This window comes from Hipposideros armiger, unplaced genomic scaffold, assembly GCF_001890085.2.
Source record: "Hipposideros armiger isolate ML-2016 unplaced genomic scaffold, ASM189008v1 scaffold_679, whole genome shotgun sequence".
Lineage (NCBI taxonomy): Eukaryota > Metazoa > Chordata > Mammalia > Chiroptera > Hipposideridae > Hipposideros > Hipposideros armiger.
Window position 1 is genome coordinate 313,145 of NW_017732029.1, and position 19,714 is coordinate 332,858.

General features: G+C 34.7%; 1 protein-coding gene across 2 annotated transcripts in view; it reads right to left on the bottom strand.

Moving 5' to 3' along the window:
* PDGFC (platelet derived growth factor C) overlaps positions 1–19,714 on the bottom strand; it is a 193,908-nt gene that overhangs the window by 67,580 nt on the left and 106,614 nt on the right. For both annotated transcript variants that reach the window (XM_019626465.1, XM_019626464.1), the window contains one exon: positions 16,353–16,548. In XM_019626465.1, coding sequence (XP_019482010.1) covers positions 16,353–16,548 — 196 coding nt within the window. The remainder of the gene's footprint in view (positions 1–16,352; positions 16,549–19,714) is intronic.

The following is a 19,714-nucleotide window of genomic DNA, read 5'->3' on the forward strand; positions in this document are numbered from 1 at the left end:
TCTGTATATTTGGATAATTTTTATATCCTCTTACAGCCTTTATCGTCCTTTGTAAAATAAGGATAATACCTACTCTGAAGGAGGGCTGAAAGAGTAGAGTTCACATAGGAATTTAACTTAGCTCCGGCGTCGGCAAATTGAAGATGCTCAATCAACGGTAGCCTTGATGACAGGGCACCTATCAGCCTGAGTGCCCCGCTCAGGCTCTCAGTCACTTGGGACTATTGGAGAAGGAATGCAGCCTGCAAATCAGAGGTCCTTTTTCCTCCCTTCTTTCCTTTCTTCTTCTTCCCTCCCTCTGTTCTTTCTTTCTTCCCTTCTCTTTTTCGTTCTTTCCTTCCTTTGCATGCCGCATGAGAAACTTTGGATAGATTTCGAAACTTCCTTTTGATCTTCTCAGAAATTCCTCATATTCAAGTTCTTGAGCTACATAAACAAACATATCTGAATTTTGCTAAGCTTAAAAAGAGGAGTGTCACAATTTGCAGCAGAATATTGTACTACAAGTATAAATAAGTATAGGCACTTATTTGGAAGTTCTTAACCTATATAAATAGTAGGCACGCTGATCAGAGGTTTTTTTTTTTCCCCCTCAAAATACCCTAGGACAACATATAGTGCAGGCCTCATTTCCACTGAGATTAACCCCAATGGCTCAGCAAAAACAGTGCCTACCACAATCCCATGAAATAATTTTAGAAGCAATAAATTATGACTGGTTTCATTTATACAAATATTTTGATACCATGAACTAGCTAGCTTGTTCAAACTGAGGGACTGAGATGGAGAGCTACAGATAGAAAGGTCAAGAAGTAGATGATGTTTTTGAAGTTGGCATATGGGATTTCTGGTGAGAAAGGGGTAGGGGGTTAAATCAGCTGCCATACGGGGAAACAGTCTGTGTCTCTAGGCAGACAGGGAATGTCATCTACTTGAGATTTGAAAATATATTCAAACAGTTTTCCAAGTGCTTGAAACAGCTATGAGGAATAACAGCTTTTGTAGAAAAAAAAACAAAAACCTTAGGGCAATGAAATTCGAAAATATATTGTATGTGGTGGATAAGTCCTTTAGTGCTTCATAACTATCAGCAGCATAATGAACCAAAAAAAAAAAAAAGAAATCTTAGTTTCATTACATTTGGGAATTCTTCATGGGCTTGAGTCATACAGTTAAGAGTCTGAAAATGACAAAAGAAACAACTGGGTACCTGATGAATTTCCAAGCAGTAAAATTTTTGTCATATTAAATCTAATTTAAAGGAAGAAGATTCCTGAAGCTCAAACATGGGAAGGAATGGAACTAGGTAAAATGCAGGTAACCTGTTTACATTACTTGCTTAGAAGAGGTGTGGGATGATGAGAAAATGGACAGGGCAACGTGATAGTAGTGGCATTTCCAGAAAATTCCTTTTACTGAGGTGATTACAACATGGATGTTATCCGAATTTTAAGAATTTACCATTTAAAACTAATGTCAAATTAAAAATGAGTTTTAATCCATAGGATCGTGTATAAATCAACAATTTAAGAAATCTGAAGTGATTTTTTTTTCATAGAAACAGAAAAGTTTTATTATCTTAAACTTTAATATCATCAAAGGACTTTATAAAAACTTAACCTGTTTGGATGATGGCAGAACAGATGTTAATATCGCCATAGACATATTTGTAGATATTCTAGGAGAACACAGACCTCTCAGGGTTGGATTTACATCTTCATCTGGAATCCAATCCCCTTCTTTAAAATTATATTTTAAGAATATAATTTGAAAACAGCCTAAGTAATTTAACCAAAGTCATATAGCTATTAGTAAGTGACAAAACTGAATCTGAAACATGTTAGGCATTCCAAGCCAGTGTTCCCCTTAGTAAATGAAACTTCCTCATATAAGTTGCCAATTCATCCTACCAAGAAATCTAAGTGGTCAGTATGGTATCTGGAACACAGCACAATTGGAAACTTTCATTTCCTAAATTAGCACTGGTTTCCCCCAATTTTCAAAAGTAGAGTGTTCCTATTGAAACCTTACGTAAGCCAAAATGTCATAAAGCAAAACAGTAATTACCATTAATTTATATGGAAACATTTTGGGATTTCTAGATCCCATATTCAATGCGTACACAGCGTCTTTATTTTGTTCACCACTATGGAAATGCTTAATTAGTGTAACACCCTTGTGAGCTCTTTTAAGCTTTTCTGATATCTTCGGACACATCTTGCTAACAAATGCACAAAATAAAGTGAGAAACACAGATGTTCACAGACAGTTCAAAGCTATAGCATGAGATGCTGAGTGTGGTTCCCAACATTGGCAATGCCCTAGATGCTCAGCGTGCACGCTGCCTCTATAATGCTCATTGCAAAACAGACACTGAATGTGATTTTTTTGCCTTCACTTTTTTTTGAAACGGCAAAAATCCTTCAGATTTCTTTCCATTAGCAAAAATAGGTACTAATGTAGGTCTTTTCGTAAAAGCAAAGTGGTGTAATGCAAACTCTGCAAAAGTGGGGGATACCGGTCGTCTCAATACTGTATGTACTGAAAAATGCATTCAGAATATCACCTTGATGCATAAGAGAAAAATCTCCTCTCCTCACGGTTTCCTCTGGGATTTTAAAAACAAAATAGAAACATACAGCTCTGGGTACCACTAACCTAACATTCCTATTGATAGAAATTAATAAAGGTATGCCTAACTCTGGATAAGAGCATATTTCTCTATATCTACATAAAAAGAAGCCTCTCACTAGATCACCCACTATCCTCGTGCTCTGAATTGGTATTGTCACAAAGGCAAAGGTCACTCCATGGAGGCAGGGACCTTTGACTTCCTCTTTCCTCATTGCCCACCTTTGAGTGAATATCTGTGAACACATAGAGGTCCTGCCAATTGTCTGTCATAACCAACATTCAGTTTCAACTTATGTGTAGGCAAATCATAGCTACTACAAACCCTAGCCTTGGAGCACTGCAGTAAATTAAAATAAGCTTCTCTTGATTTGACTTAATGAAATGTTTAGTTAAAATGAAGTCCTTTTCATAGCATTTTCTTTAATGATTTTAATGCAATGAAATAACTTTCTCCTTGATTTCTATAAGATTGTCTATATACCAACAGAAAATCCTTTATTTTTTTCTTTCTTTCTTTCTTTTTTTTTTTCTATAAGTTTCTGTGAATGATAATAGTTGCTTCTGCTTTCACAGAATCGGCCTACAGGGACTCACAGTTACAATACTTTACCGGCAGTAAACAAAGAATAGGAGGTATTATTCCTATCATTCCTTCTGTGGAAAATGGAGGTATAAGTATGACCCACACTGCCAAGGAACTGGGCAAGGTGGTGCTTAACTTTCATTTGGTACTGTCACATGTGAATCAGAGGTAATGAAATCTTCTAAGCTTAACTTGAGAGGATTTTGTTATATATGTTAATTTAACCTTTGTTAATTACATAGCAAAACAATGATACTTTTGTAAAATTTAGATTATTTTGAGTCACCCTGGCAAAAACCTTAGAGGGGAAATCAAATAAAAATTAGAAACAATTTCATCAATCGCATACAAATAAACCCTAAGTCATCATCTTCCTATATTACAAATGCCAGAGGTGGTAGCCTAATTAAAGATTGGCTTCTTTAAAAGGTAGGCTGTTCCCTGAAAAGGGCTGGGGTCTGAACATAGTCTATCTCTCCAAGAGTCGGTACCAGGTGAATTGAAGAAAGTATATTATTTGAAAGCTCATATAGCAAAACGTTATCAACTTAATGTTGGAGATACAACTGCACAAACTTTGAAGAAGCTGAGAAAAGAAACACCAATGCAAAATTATAAGAGTATATGTAAATTTGGTATATTTATATGTCCTTTATTATTAATAATTAGTGCTCTATTGCTCTTGCTTGGTTTTTCTGTTTTGGTACAATAGTATAGAGAGTATAACTAGCTATCTAGCTAGTAATATGGGTGTTTCTTTGGCCTAAGAATTTGTCCATGTTTCAGCATTGTGGCAATTGGACATCCCAAAGAAGAGATCTCATCATTACCTCAGCGAGAGCAAGGCAGCAACAGAAAGAAATGGCACAAGAATGGCATCACAATATTCCCCAGATTCCTTACAGAGTGCAAACTGCAAAACCCTTTCTCAACGTGGGAAAGTGACCTCTGGGCAATAACCAAACAGGGATGGTGGGAAAAGAAAGGAAAAGAAGACAGGGCAACATCGGGGGTAGAAGAGGAGAGAATACGATGCAAGGAAAATGGTAACATCTTCGTGAGAGACAAATATTGGGTGAGCCAGACATGAGTTTTGGGAGTTACAGGATACATTTTTTCTCTACTTGGAATGTTGATTTTGAACATTTCAAAACATAAAACCGAAACATCTCATTAGCCAAGGGCAGAGTTCCTTGATCTCAGACTTGGTCAGAACCCCACCCTTTATTTTAAGCCCTCTTGGGAAGTGTTTTTTCTTTTTATTTAATTACAAAAGTTATTGCCACAGAGGTCAAAGGATACCAAAACTATAAATTATGCCACTGAGCTAACTACACTCAAGAGTTGCTGAAAAGGGCACTGGCAAAATCTTCACTCTAAAGAGAACTTTATTCTGTGGCCAAAAGCTCAGGTAGAAAAACCAGTAAGTGTAAATTTGAAAGCTGCCCTTCAACTCCTTGGGGCCCTTATCATCAATAGTGGAGACTGTTATTTTTGCAACACCAGCACCTCCTCCTCTTTCTGATGGAAAAACAAGCAGTTCTGTTTTCAGGGACCATTTCTCCACCAATCACAGTCCATCGCTTGGCTGCAGGATGGGTACACATCCCAAATCTTACCAAGCACAGGAACACGTGCTCCTAGCCCCCTAATGGTAACTGGTCCAGGGATGGATACTTGGTTCAAACCAGATCAACTTAAACTCTTCCGAGAACTTTTGCATGAAAAGTTCCTGTCTCCTTCAAAGATTACAAGTGCTAAAATCTTGGCACTTCCGTATCTTTCTCTGCCATTTTATGAAGACTGACTAATTGAGAATGAAGTCAACCACAGAGAAGCAACTCTACAGAGGCAGAGAAAAAGAGACATAGAGTTGATGACATCATTCAGAACCTGGATCGTCTATTCCTAGAATCATTAGTAACATAATACAAACATTTCCTTTAAGCGGGTTACAGTCACTGGCTAATTATTTGTGGTCACTTGATACTAAAAGGGTCTTAACGCTGCACTCCCTTGTATGAATCCTACCATCTTCAATTTATGCCACTATCTATTAAGGAAATATTTAGTTAAGTCACACCTGTAGCAGAATTTTAATATTCTTAGGCATGATGCAATATTGGTCTATATTATCTGCTGTTCTCATAGCTCATGTAATCCTGGCATAACCCTCGGAGAAAAGAGGAAGGCCATCTCTTTTCCATAACAGAATGTCCATTGAACATTCTAAGTTATTCCTTGGATTGCCTTTTTTTTTTTAATTGGGGAACAGTTTGTTTTTCCAGGACCCATCAGCTCCAACTCATGTACCTGCCTCAATATAAAAGGAGGGCACATCTCAGTGGCCCATGTAGGGATTGAACCAGCAAACTTGGTGTTATAAGCACAGCGCTCCAACAAACTGAGCCAACTGGCCATCCTTGGATTATCTTTAATATAAATATTTCTAATGTCAGCAGTGTTGAAATTGGTCATTGTTTTATTTCCAAAACTTGTGCCCAGGGGCAAAAGATAATGTATTTTTGAAATAAAAAATATTGGGATAGCTGTAGGTTTTCTCTGCACACATATGCGTGGGCACCTACACATCCACCCCCACACACAGACTGTTATCAATGAGGGTGGCAGCATTAAGACAGCCATATGCTTTCTGTTACTGGGTCAATCAGTAAAGAATTAGGCAACATGTAAGTCTGAGGGTATATCTACCTGCGAAGTTTTGTGTTTGAGAAATAACAAAATTCCTGCAGTTATTCCCACTGCCTTCAAACTCTCCTCCAATCTATTCTGCATGCTTCTGTCAGTATCCTCTTCCTAAAATACAGACCAATATATTACTCCATTTCTGCAACAAAAACGGTAGCTTTTTTTTCTTATTTTTTAACCCTTAGCTTCTGACAGCATAAGCAAGGAAGTTCAAATCCATCAGTTTGGTATTCAGTGTTCTTCACAATTGGATCCAGTCCATCAGTACAGCCTTACCTCTTACCACACCTCCAAGGCATCACGTGCTCCAGAGAAACTCATCATTCACAAAGTACTTCCTACTTATGCCTTGTCTAGTCTGTCTCTGTCTGGAATGCTCATCCCTTTTTAATCCACCAATTTATTGCTTTAACTAACATGCTGAGAACCCATTAGGTGCAAGTCAGCTACTAAAGTCTCACTTATTCTTCTAGTCCTCACACACACTGTATTCCCATACATCCCTGGCTTATAACCAATCTTTTTATGCTTTCATACTAACCTCATTCTTAGTTATTGCAAAGCACTGTAGCAGACACCATTATTTGCCTACTCAGCTATACTGCACCCTCCCCTTCTCCCTGAAATGGTTTGTTTAGGTAACCAACATTCATGTGCTTCAGTGCTGATGGGCCTTTAAGCAAGTTTGGGGGTGAATAAGGAATTCCCTAGACCGATGTACTCCCCTGCCCTTTCTCCTTGCCAGTGGTTGAGGTAGGCATACCACAGAAAGTAGCCATACCATCATCCAAAATACTAGACAATCCTTCTCATCTGGTCTACAGCAAGGTTCTCACAGTGTAACTTAAAAAGGTACTGATATTTTTGTTGAACCTATATTTTTCTTGAACAGAACTGAAATTCTGAATTCAAGTCCAACACCCAATTGCTTCTTCTCAGGCCTGGTTCTGCAGCTTCACCCTGGGAATTAGTATGTAGGTAAAGGGCTTCAGGCGACACTGTTGGATCTCTCAGGGCAAACATTTAGGATCCCCAATGACAAACAGTGGCTAGTGGTGCCCTTTCTTTCCCTCAATCCTTTTTAGGGACTCAAGAAAATATTTTTCTTGGAAAAGAAATTCACAAATTATGATGTACTTATGGGTCTCTAAGGCAATCATTATCAGCTAAATAAACAATCTTGGCTTCCTTTATTTCATTTGTATGGGCATACCACTAAAGAATGTTTTACATAGTTTTCATAAAACAAGTATTTCTTTATAATTTTATCATCCACAGCTTACACTGGCATTGTAAAATTTGTGAAAGAAACCAATACTATCCTTGAAAGCTGTATCTACTAGAGTGAAACACAGACAATGAGTATTTGAGTTTTTTGAAGTCTTGTTAGCAGGGTAAATTCATCCACGCCAAATTCTCCATAATAAATGAATAACTATTATTTATAAACTGTTGCTGGTAAGATACACGGTTGTGGTATGAATTAGAAAATGGTCAACAAAGCTATCTAAACACAATTAGCTACAGTTAATAACTGTACTCTATATTTACCATCCCCTGGGATTGGTGGTATTTAATTGAAATTGTCTATTTCCTTGTCTGCCTCTTTACCCAGACTGTGAGCTGCATGAGGGCATGAGCCATTCATGTATGGTGTCATAACATGAATTCACTGCTTCCACCGTATTCCTTACCACAGTGCTCATCCTCAAGAAACGCTTGCTAACGGTAAGTGTAAATAAATGAGCAGATGATAATGCTAGATTAATTCTATTATAAATAGCAGGGAGAGAGAAAAATGCTCAAAATATATTCTTTTGATTTAGAAAAAACTAACAATTTTTGATCATCTTAAATTCTAAATAGTAAAATATCTGATTATTTCTTTTAGCATATTTAGCATTTCCACAAATCATTTTTTTTTTCTAATTGGACTGGTTAAAGTATTTCCTCCAAAAGAAATTCAGTTGTTTTGGTGAAGAAGAGGCACAATTTTAAATTGCACAGACTGATTAATCCATCAATGAGTAGATTATTTATTAGAAGAGCAAAAATAATAATAATCAAAAAAAATAATTTTCCACTAAAAAGGTGCCCTTCTAACGCACCATATGTCACTACCATCAGAAGCATTGGAGAAGACACAATCAGTAAATAATAAGTTATAACTGTGTAAATAAAGCAGAGGATAGAACCCCAAAAATACATTCATGCTCAACTTCACCTACATTTATTCACCTATTTACAGGCACACACAAAAAAACAAATACACACACACACACACACACACACACACACACACACACACACACAGTTCATCTTTTCCCTCCTTGTTCCACTCTAATACTTTCTACCATATTGCCTGCATACCCTATCAGGCTGTAAAAGCAATAAAACCCAATTTGCATCTGACTTGTTTTGTTCTTTGTAATAATATCAATCTTCATAGCATAAAAACAACTTATTTTATCTTTTTCTTTATAAAAAAATTTGAGAAGGGCAGTAGAGCTATAGGGAAAAAGTGAAACATCTTATCTGAGTCTGTCTTCTTTTAAAGGTACAGCTAAAAGAGGGGTTAGGTGTTTTAGATTCTCCTGCGAGCAAGGTGTGATAAACAAAATACGGTGAGTGTTTAAATTTACGAGTAAAAAAAAATATTACAGTAGAAGACACATTGCCATTAATCCCCCTCAGAACACTCCCCCTCGCTTTGAACATACTTATCCCATCGTTCTTGCCACTTTCTGAAACAGTTCTGCAAGTCCTCTTTCCTGAGTGTCTTTAGTTGCGCTACCGTGGTTGCCTTGACGTCCTGAATTGATTCAAAATGTTTATCTTTCATGGTCATTTTGACTTTGAGGAAGGGCCAGAAGTCGCACGGTGCCAGATCCAGTGAATGAGGTGGATGAGGACACACCATCATGTTTTTATTTGATAAAAATTGCCATGTGTGACACAGAGTGTTGTCATGATGGAGGATGAAACTGTTTGCTCATTTTCATGTTAATGTGTTTGTGATCCATAATTTATGGCACACTTTAAAACATACCTTCCCTCAACTGTAGCTCACACCCGCCTGATCGCACCGAACAAGCTGAAACTTGGCACACACTGTTACTAAGGTTCATTGTGCCACTTCCCACATTGAACATCCCTGCCTTTTCGTTGGATGGCACTCGGCAGCAGCATTCACTGTATATTTTGATTATGCCTCATGTGTTTCAGACTTGAGAAAATATTTTAAATGGGGCAGTTTAAATTATTAAAATGAATTTAAGGGGAGGAGGGAAGATTTGTATTTTATTTTCATAAAACTGTCATGGAGAAGAGTTGATTTCACCATTTCTTAAAAAACAATTTTAAGTTTGAATTTTAGAATATAAGGTCTTTGCAGGAAAAATGTGATCTTGTTTGACAATGGTCTATACTCTAGCCATGTGGTGGACAAAGTTAAGCAGGAGAATTCCTTTTGGTACATTACAACTAAAATTGCTTGATGATTTAAAAAGAAAAACACATTTTTAATGTAGTCATCAGGAAAATAAGAGGAATAAAGAAATCAAGATTTCATTGGGGTGAGTATGTTCTGGAGTCCTGTGGGTGTCTGCTGAACCCTGCTGCACAAGAGTGAGGGTTCAGTGGGCCACAAGTGGTACAGGAGAAGCCTGGGCCTGGATTTAACCTCATTCCTTTCCTCTCACCCCCTGCTACCCACATGTCTCTCTCTGTGAAATGTACCACCCAGTGGAGAGCTACACAGCTACATCAGCAATTAATCTGATGACTGAGTGCTTCATAGGCCTAGGCCAGTGGAATGGAATCTTCAACATATGGAGAAAAAAATAAACATACAACCTAAAGTATTATATCCAGTCTACCTAACTTCTTTCTAATAATAAAGGTAAAATAAAGACATTTTCAAATAAATAAGAACTGAGTATTTACTACCAACTAGCTTTCATTTAAGAGACTTTTAAAGGCTCTACTGCAGGAAGAAATGGTTAACACAAAATTAGACACATAGGTACAACTAAAGACGCATTGATTACACAAAATAAAAACAATGTCTTACTTGTGAAGTTGAAACACAAAAATAAAACTAACATTCTCAGTAACTACTACACACCAATCACCAGTGAGGGTAACTGTAGTGAGAACAATCCATCTGGGACAATAAGAACAAAACCACTTGCCCCATTCAGTGAACTGTTTACAGCTATATGACATCACTATTTTATCATCTTCATTATTACTCAGGAAAATTACTTTGCTGTTCACTACAGGAACTTCCCCAAAGAAACATTAACTCCTTCAACTAAAAGCATCCACAGTTCACTATCTAACACTGCGGAAGCCCTGTGTGCAAATCCTTGCCTTGTTTCCACCAATTCTAGATGACTAAATCTGATCCTTACCCATTCTTAATCAAGTCTCCAGACTCAAATTTCCATTTTAAACCACACATCAAATTCTCAAAAAAATCTGTTTTTGCTTTTTCACCCCAGACACTACTAAACTTATCAAGGTGGTTTTCTCTGTCTCCATTTTAAGCAATAAACTCAGCTCTGCCTTATCAACATAGTGTGGTAATATCTGGGGAGTAAGCACTCCACAGCAGTTAAAATGGTCTCAGGTAGTTTTATATTTGGAGAAGAAGTTAAACATTGATTAGCTTTAGAGATGGAGTTAAATATACATTTCTAAGGTAGACAATAAAACAAAAATTGATTTATACTTCCTAGTTTATTAGAAAAGTAGACAGAAAACAAATGATGCAAGAAAGAAAACTGAGGAAACAGAAAAATGAGTATAAATGAAATGGACAAAATAAACAATAACACTGAATCCAAAATATGCATAGCAAGAATCAATGCACTAGATTAAGTTCCTAAGTGCAAATATAAAGATTTTTTTTACTGACTCTTTCTTCTTAATGCTACTTATCCTTCTTTCACAAGAGACAACTGAAACACGCATAGACACACATACTAACATGCACACACATGCGCAAAAAAGGATATAGGAAAGTTGAAAGTAAAAGCATAGAAAGAATGCCAGCCAAGTAATAACCACAATTACCTGATGTAGCATTATTAATGTTAGGCATAATATACTTTAAAGTAAAAATGAAACATTAATAAATATTTTAAAATGTCATATCTCTGAACATGTATGCATAAGTTAAAAACATGTAAAGCAAAAATGGACAGATCTGTAAGGTGAAACTGATAAATCTATTTATCCTCTATGGAGAATTTAACACATCTCTCTCAGTCACTGATATATCAAAAAGAAAAAGAAAATATCAGGAACAATACAGATGTGATGAGCATAATTACACAAATTGATGTAATGGACACATATAGATTGTTGTACCCCACAAATGAAGAATATACTTTCTTTTCAAGCATATTTGGAAAATTTAAAGATCTGAAGCAAATGAAGCCAAATCTGAAATTTCAAGCAATCACAGACAGAAAGCTATGTCAAAAATGCAATTAATTTAGAAATCTATAATAAAAATGCATTTAAAACCCTTATATATTTACATAGAAAATGAACAATATGCTCCTTTATGGGTTATGGTTTAAAAGAAGGAAACAATAGATATAAAAATCTTTAAGTGGACAAAAATAGAAATACCGCATTATCAAAATTGGCAGGATGCTGAAACAGGATTGAGAAAGCAAGCTCATGTCTCTGATAATGCAATAAACTGATATTATGAGCAATCATAAGGCCCCATCACCTAGAGAACATTTGGGCCAAAATTTGGAAGCAGGACCTAATCATGATTGTACTATAATAAGTGATTTATTACAGAATCAAAACATAATAATAAAAAATAAAGAAGTGATAACATGTTGAGATCATAGAAAACATTGGAAAATCAGCTATATACTAGGTAATAGTTTCATATTAATGTGAAATTTCTTGTATATGAAAATGGTATTGAAATTGTATAGGAACTGTCCTTGTTCTTAGGTGATACATGGTGAGGCATAGAGTGCCATTATGACAGCACCTTATTTTTAAATGCAAAAATTAAAAGAATCAAAACATTTTCCCAAAGGGGAAAAATGCCTCCTAGCAAAGTAAAAAAGGAAGTACTTCAAATAATAAAGAAAAAAAAATCTTCATCAATCATCACACTCAAAATTGATTTGTTAACATCAAACCCATTACTCCCAGTGGCCAGAGATGGAACAATTTCAAGAACAATGTAAATTATGACAGCGTTGGATTATATTGGGTTCGGAAAAGTCATGACATGCTTTTACAATGAAAAACATAGAAATAACACGTCATGACTTTTCCGACAACCCAATAAAACAAGGAATAAAATAAACATCCATAAGTCCACACTGGTATAAATGATAGAAGGGAGAAAGGAGAGAAAGGATGAAGATAGGATGGGAGGAAGAACGGGAGAAAGAAAAGAGAAGGCACACATGTTCTTCACTAAAGAATTCCAAACAATATATGTATATATTCCCCTCTCCAGCAGATGGAACTTAATCATTATCTACTTGAATGTGGGCTGAACTTAGTTGCATGCCTCCAAACAATAGCATATAAAGGGATATGTATTACCTTGCCAGAGGAGAAACTCCAAGTTATCATGGTTAACATCATCAGTGCTAAGTGAGGTTGACAGTATGTACCTTCTGATATGATAAGACGAGAAGGCCATATTACCTATTTGGGATCCTTTCCAAAACCCACAACCTCAGTGTAATCATGAGAAAACATCTGAATAGCCTAAATTGAGGGACATTCTACAAAATACCTGGCCAATATTCTTCAAAGCTGTCAAGGGCATGAAATAAAAGGAAAGAGAAAAACGGTCCCAGTTGTGGGAGACTAAGGAGGCAGGATGAGTCGATGCAATATGCTTATCCTGGAAAGTATCCTCAAACAGAGAAAGGACATAAAGTGGAAAAACTGCTGACATTTAAGTTAAGTCTGTGGTTTATCTTAATATTGTGTAAATGGTAATTTCTTAGTTATGCACATGTGCCATGGTTATTTATATAAGATGACAATATTGGAGAAACCTGGGTTAAGAGTATGTGAAAATGCTCTGTACTATTTTTGGAACATTCTGTACATCTAGTTATTCCATATTTTAAAGTTAATTTTTTTAAAGGAAACTCTAAAATCAACAAGAAGACAGCAATACCTACTAACACAAACAATAGCTTAATAAGAGATAGACAAGACAGAGTTAAAGAGCTGAATGGAAGACATAAATATTTTTTCACAACCATATGATTTTTTGCATAAATCCCATGTAATTCCCAGAATTAAAATAAATAAAAAAGCTTAGTCGGTTTGCCAGCTATAAGATCAATACTAAAAATTGATTGCATTTCTATATACTAGCAATACACAATTAGAAATGTAATTTTCAAAAAAGGATTTTAGCAACAATCTATAAAGAATATAAAAATAAATCTAAGTAACAATGCATAACATTTTCATAAAGAATATTTTTAAATTGTATTGACAATAAAAAAAGACCAATAAATGGAGAAACAAAGTGCTCAAGGATAGGAAAAGTCATCGCTATAAGGATGTCAGTTCTCTCCAAATGATCTACACAGTCAATGCTACTGCAATAAAAATCACAATGGGAGTTTTCAAGGAACCTGACAACCTATTTCTCAAAAATATGTTAAAAAGTGCAAGGATGCTACAAAAAAAGAAAATAAGATAATGTTTCCTTATGAGGTAATGAGAAAACGAGGCAATATTTCCCTATTACATAATGCTACAGTAATTAAGACTGCAATTTTGCTACACAGATAAGCACAACTGATGGAAAGAACAGAACAGAGAGCCCATAAACAGACCAGATCACACACAGAAATCTGACCTTCAAGTTGGCTGGCTTTGTGCATCACTGTGGCAAAGAATGACGATTCAATAAATGATGTGGGGATATTATTAGATACCTCACACCATAGACAAAAATTAAATACAATTGGATCAAAGATTTAAATATGAAAAGCAAAACTTAAATAGCCAAGCAATCCAGTAACATCTGGGCAAAAGACATGAGCAGGTATTGCACAGAAGAGGAGATATGAGTAGCCAATAATAATATGAAAATATCTCAGCCTCATTAGTAATCAGGAAAAAGTAAAAATTAATATTGAGGTGCAATTTTACACTTACCATACTACCAAAAAAAATAAAAAGAATGACCAGTCAAAAGGTTGTTGGGAATGTGGTGCAACAGAAATTTTTGTATATTGTTGGTAAAAGTGTAAATTTTTCACTTTTCAAATCACTTTAATTCTACCTAGTAAAGTTGAAAATATAAATATGAGACAGCAAAACCATTCTCAGATAGACTCAAAAATTTTTTTCTTGCATTTTGGACAAGGAGAATTGGAAAAAATCCAAACATTCATCAAGCTATAACAGACAAAAAAGGTTGACTATTTATATATACATCAGGGAAACCAAAAAATCTATGCTATCTGCTTCAACATGAACTAACTTTAAAAAACATCATATTGTTTAGTTTTGCTTGTTTTCAAATGCACACTGTCACAAAAGTAAACACATAGTATTATTTCATTTATACATATCGCAAAACAGGCAAAAATCATTTATTTTTTATAGGACAGTACATAGAGAAATGAGTGTTAAATTTATATGTGCTAAAATTATAGAGAAAACCAGGGGATGGAGAAACAAACAAACAAACAAAACAAAACTTAAGATGATGAATAAATTTCCAGGGACAAGAAGAGGGTGTAATCAGGGAAGAACAAAGGGAAGGGATTTCAGAACTAACTGTTGGAAGAGTCACTTTTCTTAAGTTGAGTATCAAATTGTGTGAAGTGGAGTCACCATCTAGGTGAAGCATACTGGATGATACTTTAATTTTTATCATTTAACTATGAACATACATTATATACATACACACATGACGATGTTCATATATGCACATACCTATACTACTTCCTCTCCTACAACACATCCCACTAGGTGTTCAGGTGTCAGGTGACCCTCTTGGCATTCACCTGTGGGAACTGGAACTAGGGGAAGAGGCACAGGAAAGTGCTAACACTCTGGCTACTGCTGTTGTGTAATACAGTCTTTTGTCTCTGACCGAAGCATCTCCCGTCTGTGATCAGCATCCATGAAATGGTGGGCTAACTTGCTACTTTGCAAGTAGGACAAAGTCTCAAACCTTTCAACATTTTTTTATAAGATTATAGAATCTTACATATGAAAAGAAGACAAGTGGTGTAATATATAGCATGGTGAAAAACTACCTATATGAATGTTAGGACAAATGGGTTTTAGCTATTGTTTAAGTATAAAATATGAGTGAGGTCTAGAGTCGCTACTTTAATTCTCTCTGGATAGCTAGGACAGCTTCTGTTCTCTAAGCCTAAAATTCTAGATGAACTGCATAGTTGCAGAAAGAAGCAATGTGAAAAAAGCTTAACTATATTAAAGTTAAAGGTACAAATTGTGATGACAGCCCGTACAAAGTTTATTTCATCTGCACTGAAATATTTATCTCGAATATACCATAAAATAAAAATTCCCCTTTAACTTGTATATCAAAGGAAAAATAAAGAACCCCACAAAGGAGCTCAAGTAAAATACTTTTATGATATACAAATGCCACTGAAGTGAAAAATCTTCAATAAGACCACCCAACCTTGACAAGTGTATTCACATAGGGTTTAAAGAGTAATGTTTGTATGGCATACAGTAGGTGGTCTTTGGCATGGGTGAAATACTCCAGCTGACTTTACTTCATGAATGCTTCTAAGAGAATTATGATAAATTTCTACCTGACCAGCCATAATGTTAACCTAAATTTGTAATTCTGCTTTCAGAACTGTATTTTTGTGTTTTTTTTTGCAATGAAATATTCAAGCTTCTTGGTCCTATGTGTGTTTACGTATCCATATGTGTACTTATGAATACTGGAAACTATAGGTAATATGTATCCATGGATGCTGCTTTTTCTTTTAATAGCATATTGTTTATTTTATTGATTTAATAAATATCAGGTGGCTCAAATGTAAAATTTTTAGCACTAAAGGTAACTTAGGTTTTCTAGTACAACTGCATTCCTTTACCTGGCTTTTTATTCTCTATTTCTTATTTTAAATTGTTTTACTCTCTAAGTATTTTTTTAACCATAAATTACCTCAAATCATTTTCAGAAGTAGAAACTAATAACTGTGTATGTACATGTATGTGCCTTCTAATTTTAAACAAAGACTTTAAATGAAACATAGCATAAATAATAAGACTGTAAATTTCTCGGACCACCAGAAAAAATAACAGAACAAAAGATACCATTTAAAATCATATCCTCAAAATGAAGCAACTTGAAAGACTATAACAGTTGTTATGCTCTGTTGGAATTTCAAGCATGATAACCTACTTGCATATGTCATCTTCTGGGTCTTCAAGCCCAAATCTTTCATCAAATGTAAGTTGTATCCATACATTTTCCTCTACTGCTACTAATCTCCATACCAAGACCATATTTCTCGGATAAGTATGAGGAAACTTGGGACTGTGAATACTTCCATTAGTAGACACAGTAATAATTCTCTCATGCTGGGGATCTTGTACTCCTAAAACAAAACATAGACATAAGCATATATTTAGAATAAATATTTCAAAAAAGTATAGGTTTCAAGATAAATGGCTTTTTGTTTTTTTTTGTTGTTGTGTTTTTTAGTCATTCACATTGTACTCCAAACAAGTGTTTGGTATGCTTTAAACAATATAAATCAAGTACCACTTTTTTCATAATTTATCCAGAGAGAAAGATTATTTTAACATTATTGAGTAAAAACCTGTATATATGTATACTTGCCAGAACATAGCCAATTAATTTATCCAGAGATAAAGGTTATTTTAACATTATTGAGTAAAAACCTGTATATATTTATACTTGCTAGAGCATAGCCAATTAGTCCTTTTAAATCTAATTACTGAGATGCCAACCAACCCTTTTGGATTTCTAAAATCACAATAAAGTTAAGACCCTAATCCCCAAGAATTTATCAAATATGAGTCATTAGAATAAAAAGAAACTTGATATAACTGTAGTTTTAAAAATACAAATAATGAATAAAGTCCTCTAATCATGATTAGTTTTAATAATTTTGAGTTAATCAAAAAGGAGAATATCCTCCCGGGACTAGCCTAATAAGCAGAGTTCTTAAAAGAAGCTGAGTGCGGCCGAGTGGCTCAGTTGGTTAAGAGCTCGCTCAAGAGTTTGAGCTCTGAGCAACAGCGGTTCGATGCCCGGCCCGAGCTGAGCTGCTGCAGAGCTGCAACAGGTGGCAGGATGGCTCAGCTAAAATAAAAAAAATAAAAAAAAAAAAGGGAGCTGGGCCCTTCCTAGCTCAGAGAAAATCAAAGTGTGAGAGAGATTCAACAGGAGGGAAATTCTTTGTTGCTGGCTTTGAAAAGGTAGGAGCTGATGTTGCAAGGGATGCGGGAAGCCTCCAGGAGCTGAAGACAGTCTAAGGCTGAATGCTAGCAAGGAAATGGGTACCTCAGTCCCAAAACCTCAAGGAACCCCAACAAGCCTAAAAGCAGACTCTCCTCAACAACCTCCAGACAGGAATAGAGTCTGGCCGACACTTTGCAAAAACTCTGGGCAAGAACCCACTCACACAATCCCCCAATTTCTGACTGAGAGTAAATAAAGTGTGTTTGTTTTAAACTGCTGGGTTTGTGGTAATTTCTTACACAATATTAGAAAACAAATACATCTTCTACTGTGCACAAAGCTGTTTGGACTGCAAGTATTCCTTTTTGCCCCATTCATCAACAGCAATTAAGGTAATTACAGCAATTTTTTTAATTAGTATTTATGTTAGGCAAAATATATTATTTCACCTTGATAAAATTCAATTTAAAAATATTGCTCGAAGATATTTTCTGAATTTAAAGGACAATGGCAAGGGTCATTACCTGGTAAGTATTATTGTATATTGTGTAACTTAGGAGGACAAGAGAAAGACAAATATAATATTATTTCAATAGACACAGTACACATTATGGGGAATACCATATTAGTAAAATAGGTTTTGAGGGAAAACATAGAGAATTTTTTAATTAAACAATTTAATGCTGTCATTCTTCTCAGTGACTAAACTTGTCTCAGCAGTAAGTAACCTACACAGAAACATCTTCTTTCTTATTGGATGATAACATTTGATACTGCTGATTATTTAACATATATGAAATGATCAATAACTTTCATGCACATACGTACCAGTATATCTCCTAAGAAAACAGAAATATCTATCAAGATAGATGAATTCTCTATACTGACAGATTTTATTAAGAAACTGATGATAATTTACCACTAAAATTAAATTAATAATTCTCTGTTTTCAAAGATTTCTTTTCAAAATGAGGTATTTTCCCACTCCCTAAATGTTCTTCCAATAATCTAAGTAGTTCAGAAGGTGCTTATAGCAATAGTTTACATCAAGTGTCCTTCGCATTTTATAACTAATATTATTTATGAATTAACTTTTTAAATCAGATTTATTAAAATGTAATAAGTCTTTTGTCTCAGAACAAATGCCTTCTGTCCTCCATGATACATTTTACAAATATAGCAATGTTTACTCTTTCATGCACAATCTAAAAGGCCACATGGCTATTAAAAGATCTGAATTCTATTTTTATATCTTCAGTCAAAAAAGCTCATGGATAAAATGTATATACTTAAATTGTTTATACCTTTTCCCCTTTATAATTCACAATTTCATTAAACTACAACTAAACACAATTTATAGACTGAAAATCTAGGCTTTATTTGTGGTAAAATTGTAAATTTCCTAAGTTAAACTGCTGCTCCCAAAAATTCATCTCAAAATGAGGTGAAGTTTGCCACCAAACACATGATTTTCAAATGGTTGTCAAGTTTTATGTAAATCTCAAACAATGAGGCCTATAATCAAAAAGAAGAAAAAGAAGGCTACAAACATTCAATTCTACCAAATTAAGACTCTGCATTTACAGCTCTGTTGTTTAAAAAAAAAAATCATCTTTCCAAATATATAACTTTACTGGTATTTTAGGGATGAGACTAGTATATATTTTGTGACTATTTTATTGAACGTCTGCTTTTCCCATTTCCAGTGGTCAGTACACACAAAGAAAGTACCAATGAAATAAAGCACACGTTTGTAGTCAAATCACTAAAATATTTACAACATGCTCCTTTCAATGTACCCTAAGCAAGAATAAATCTTGCTCATCATAGATGAGTTTAGCATGAAAAATGAAACTGTATACACACTAAATTTTTAAAATTATAAATATACACCATTTCATATTATCCTACACAACCTCCCTTAAGGTACAGGTATTGAAAACTAAAATGAAACAAAAATAGAAAAGGAAAAAAGAGATTAATAATGTAAATTCAAATAATAATGTAAATTCAAATATATATACACGCATTTCAATTATATAGAATCATTGTATAGTTGCATGTATTCAGTAAGTTTAGCACTAAAATCAAAATAATTTCCTAATGTTTGCCATGCATTACATACCGTTAGTCCTTTTGAAGCTACATTACAGATAAAAGAGGATAGGAATAAGAGGATTCATAAAAAGCAATAAAAATATAGTAATTGAAAATGCTATATTATTAATAAAGACGACACTAAAAAAGAGGTTTCTGGATAATCTATAACACATAAAGAAGATATATAATCCATTTCCTTCTCTATGCTAATGTTTTAAGTTGATTGTAGCAGGAAA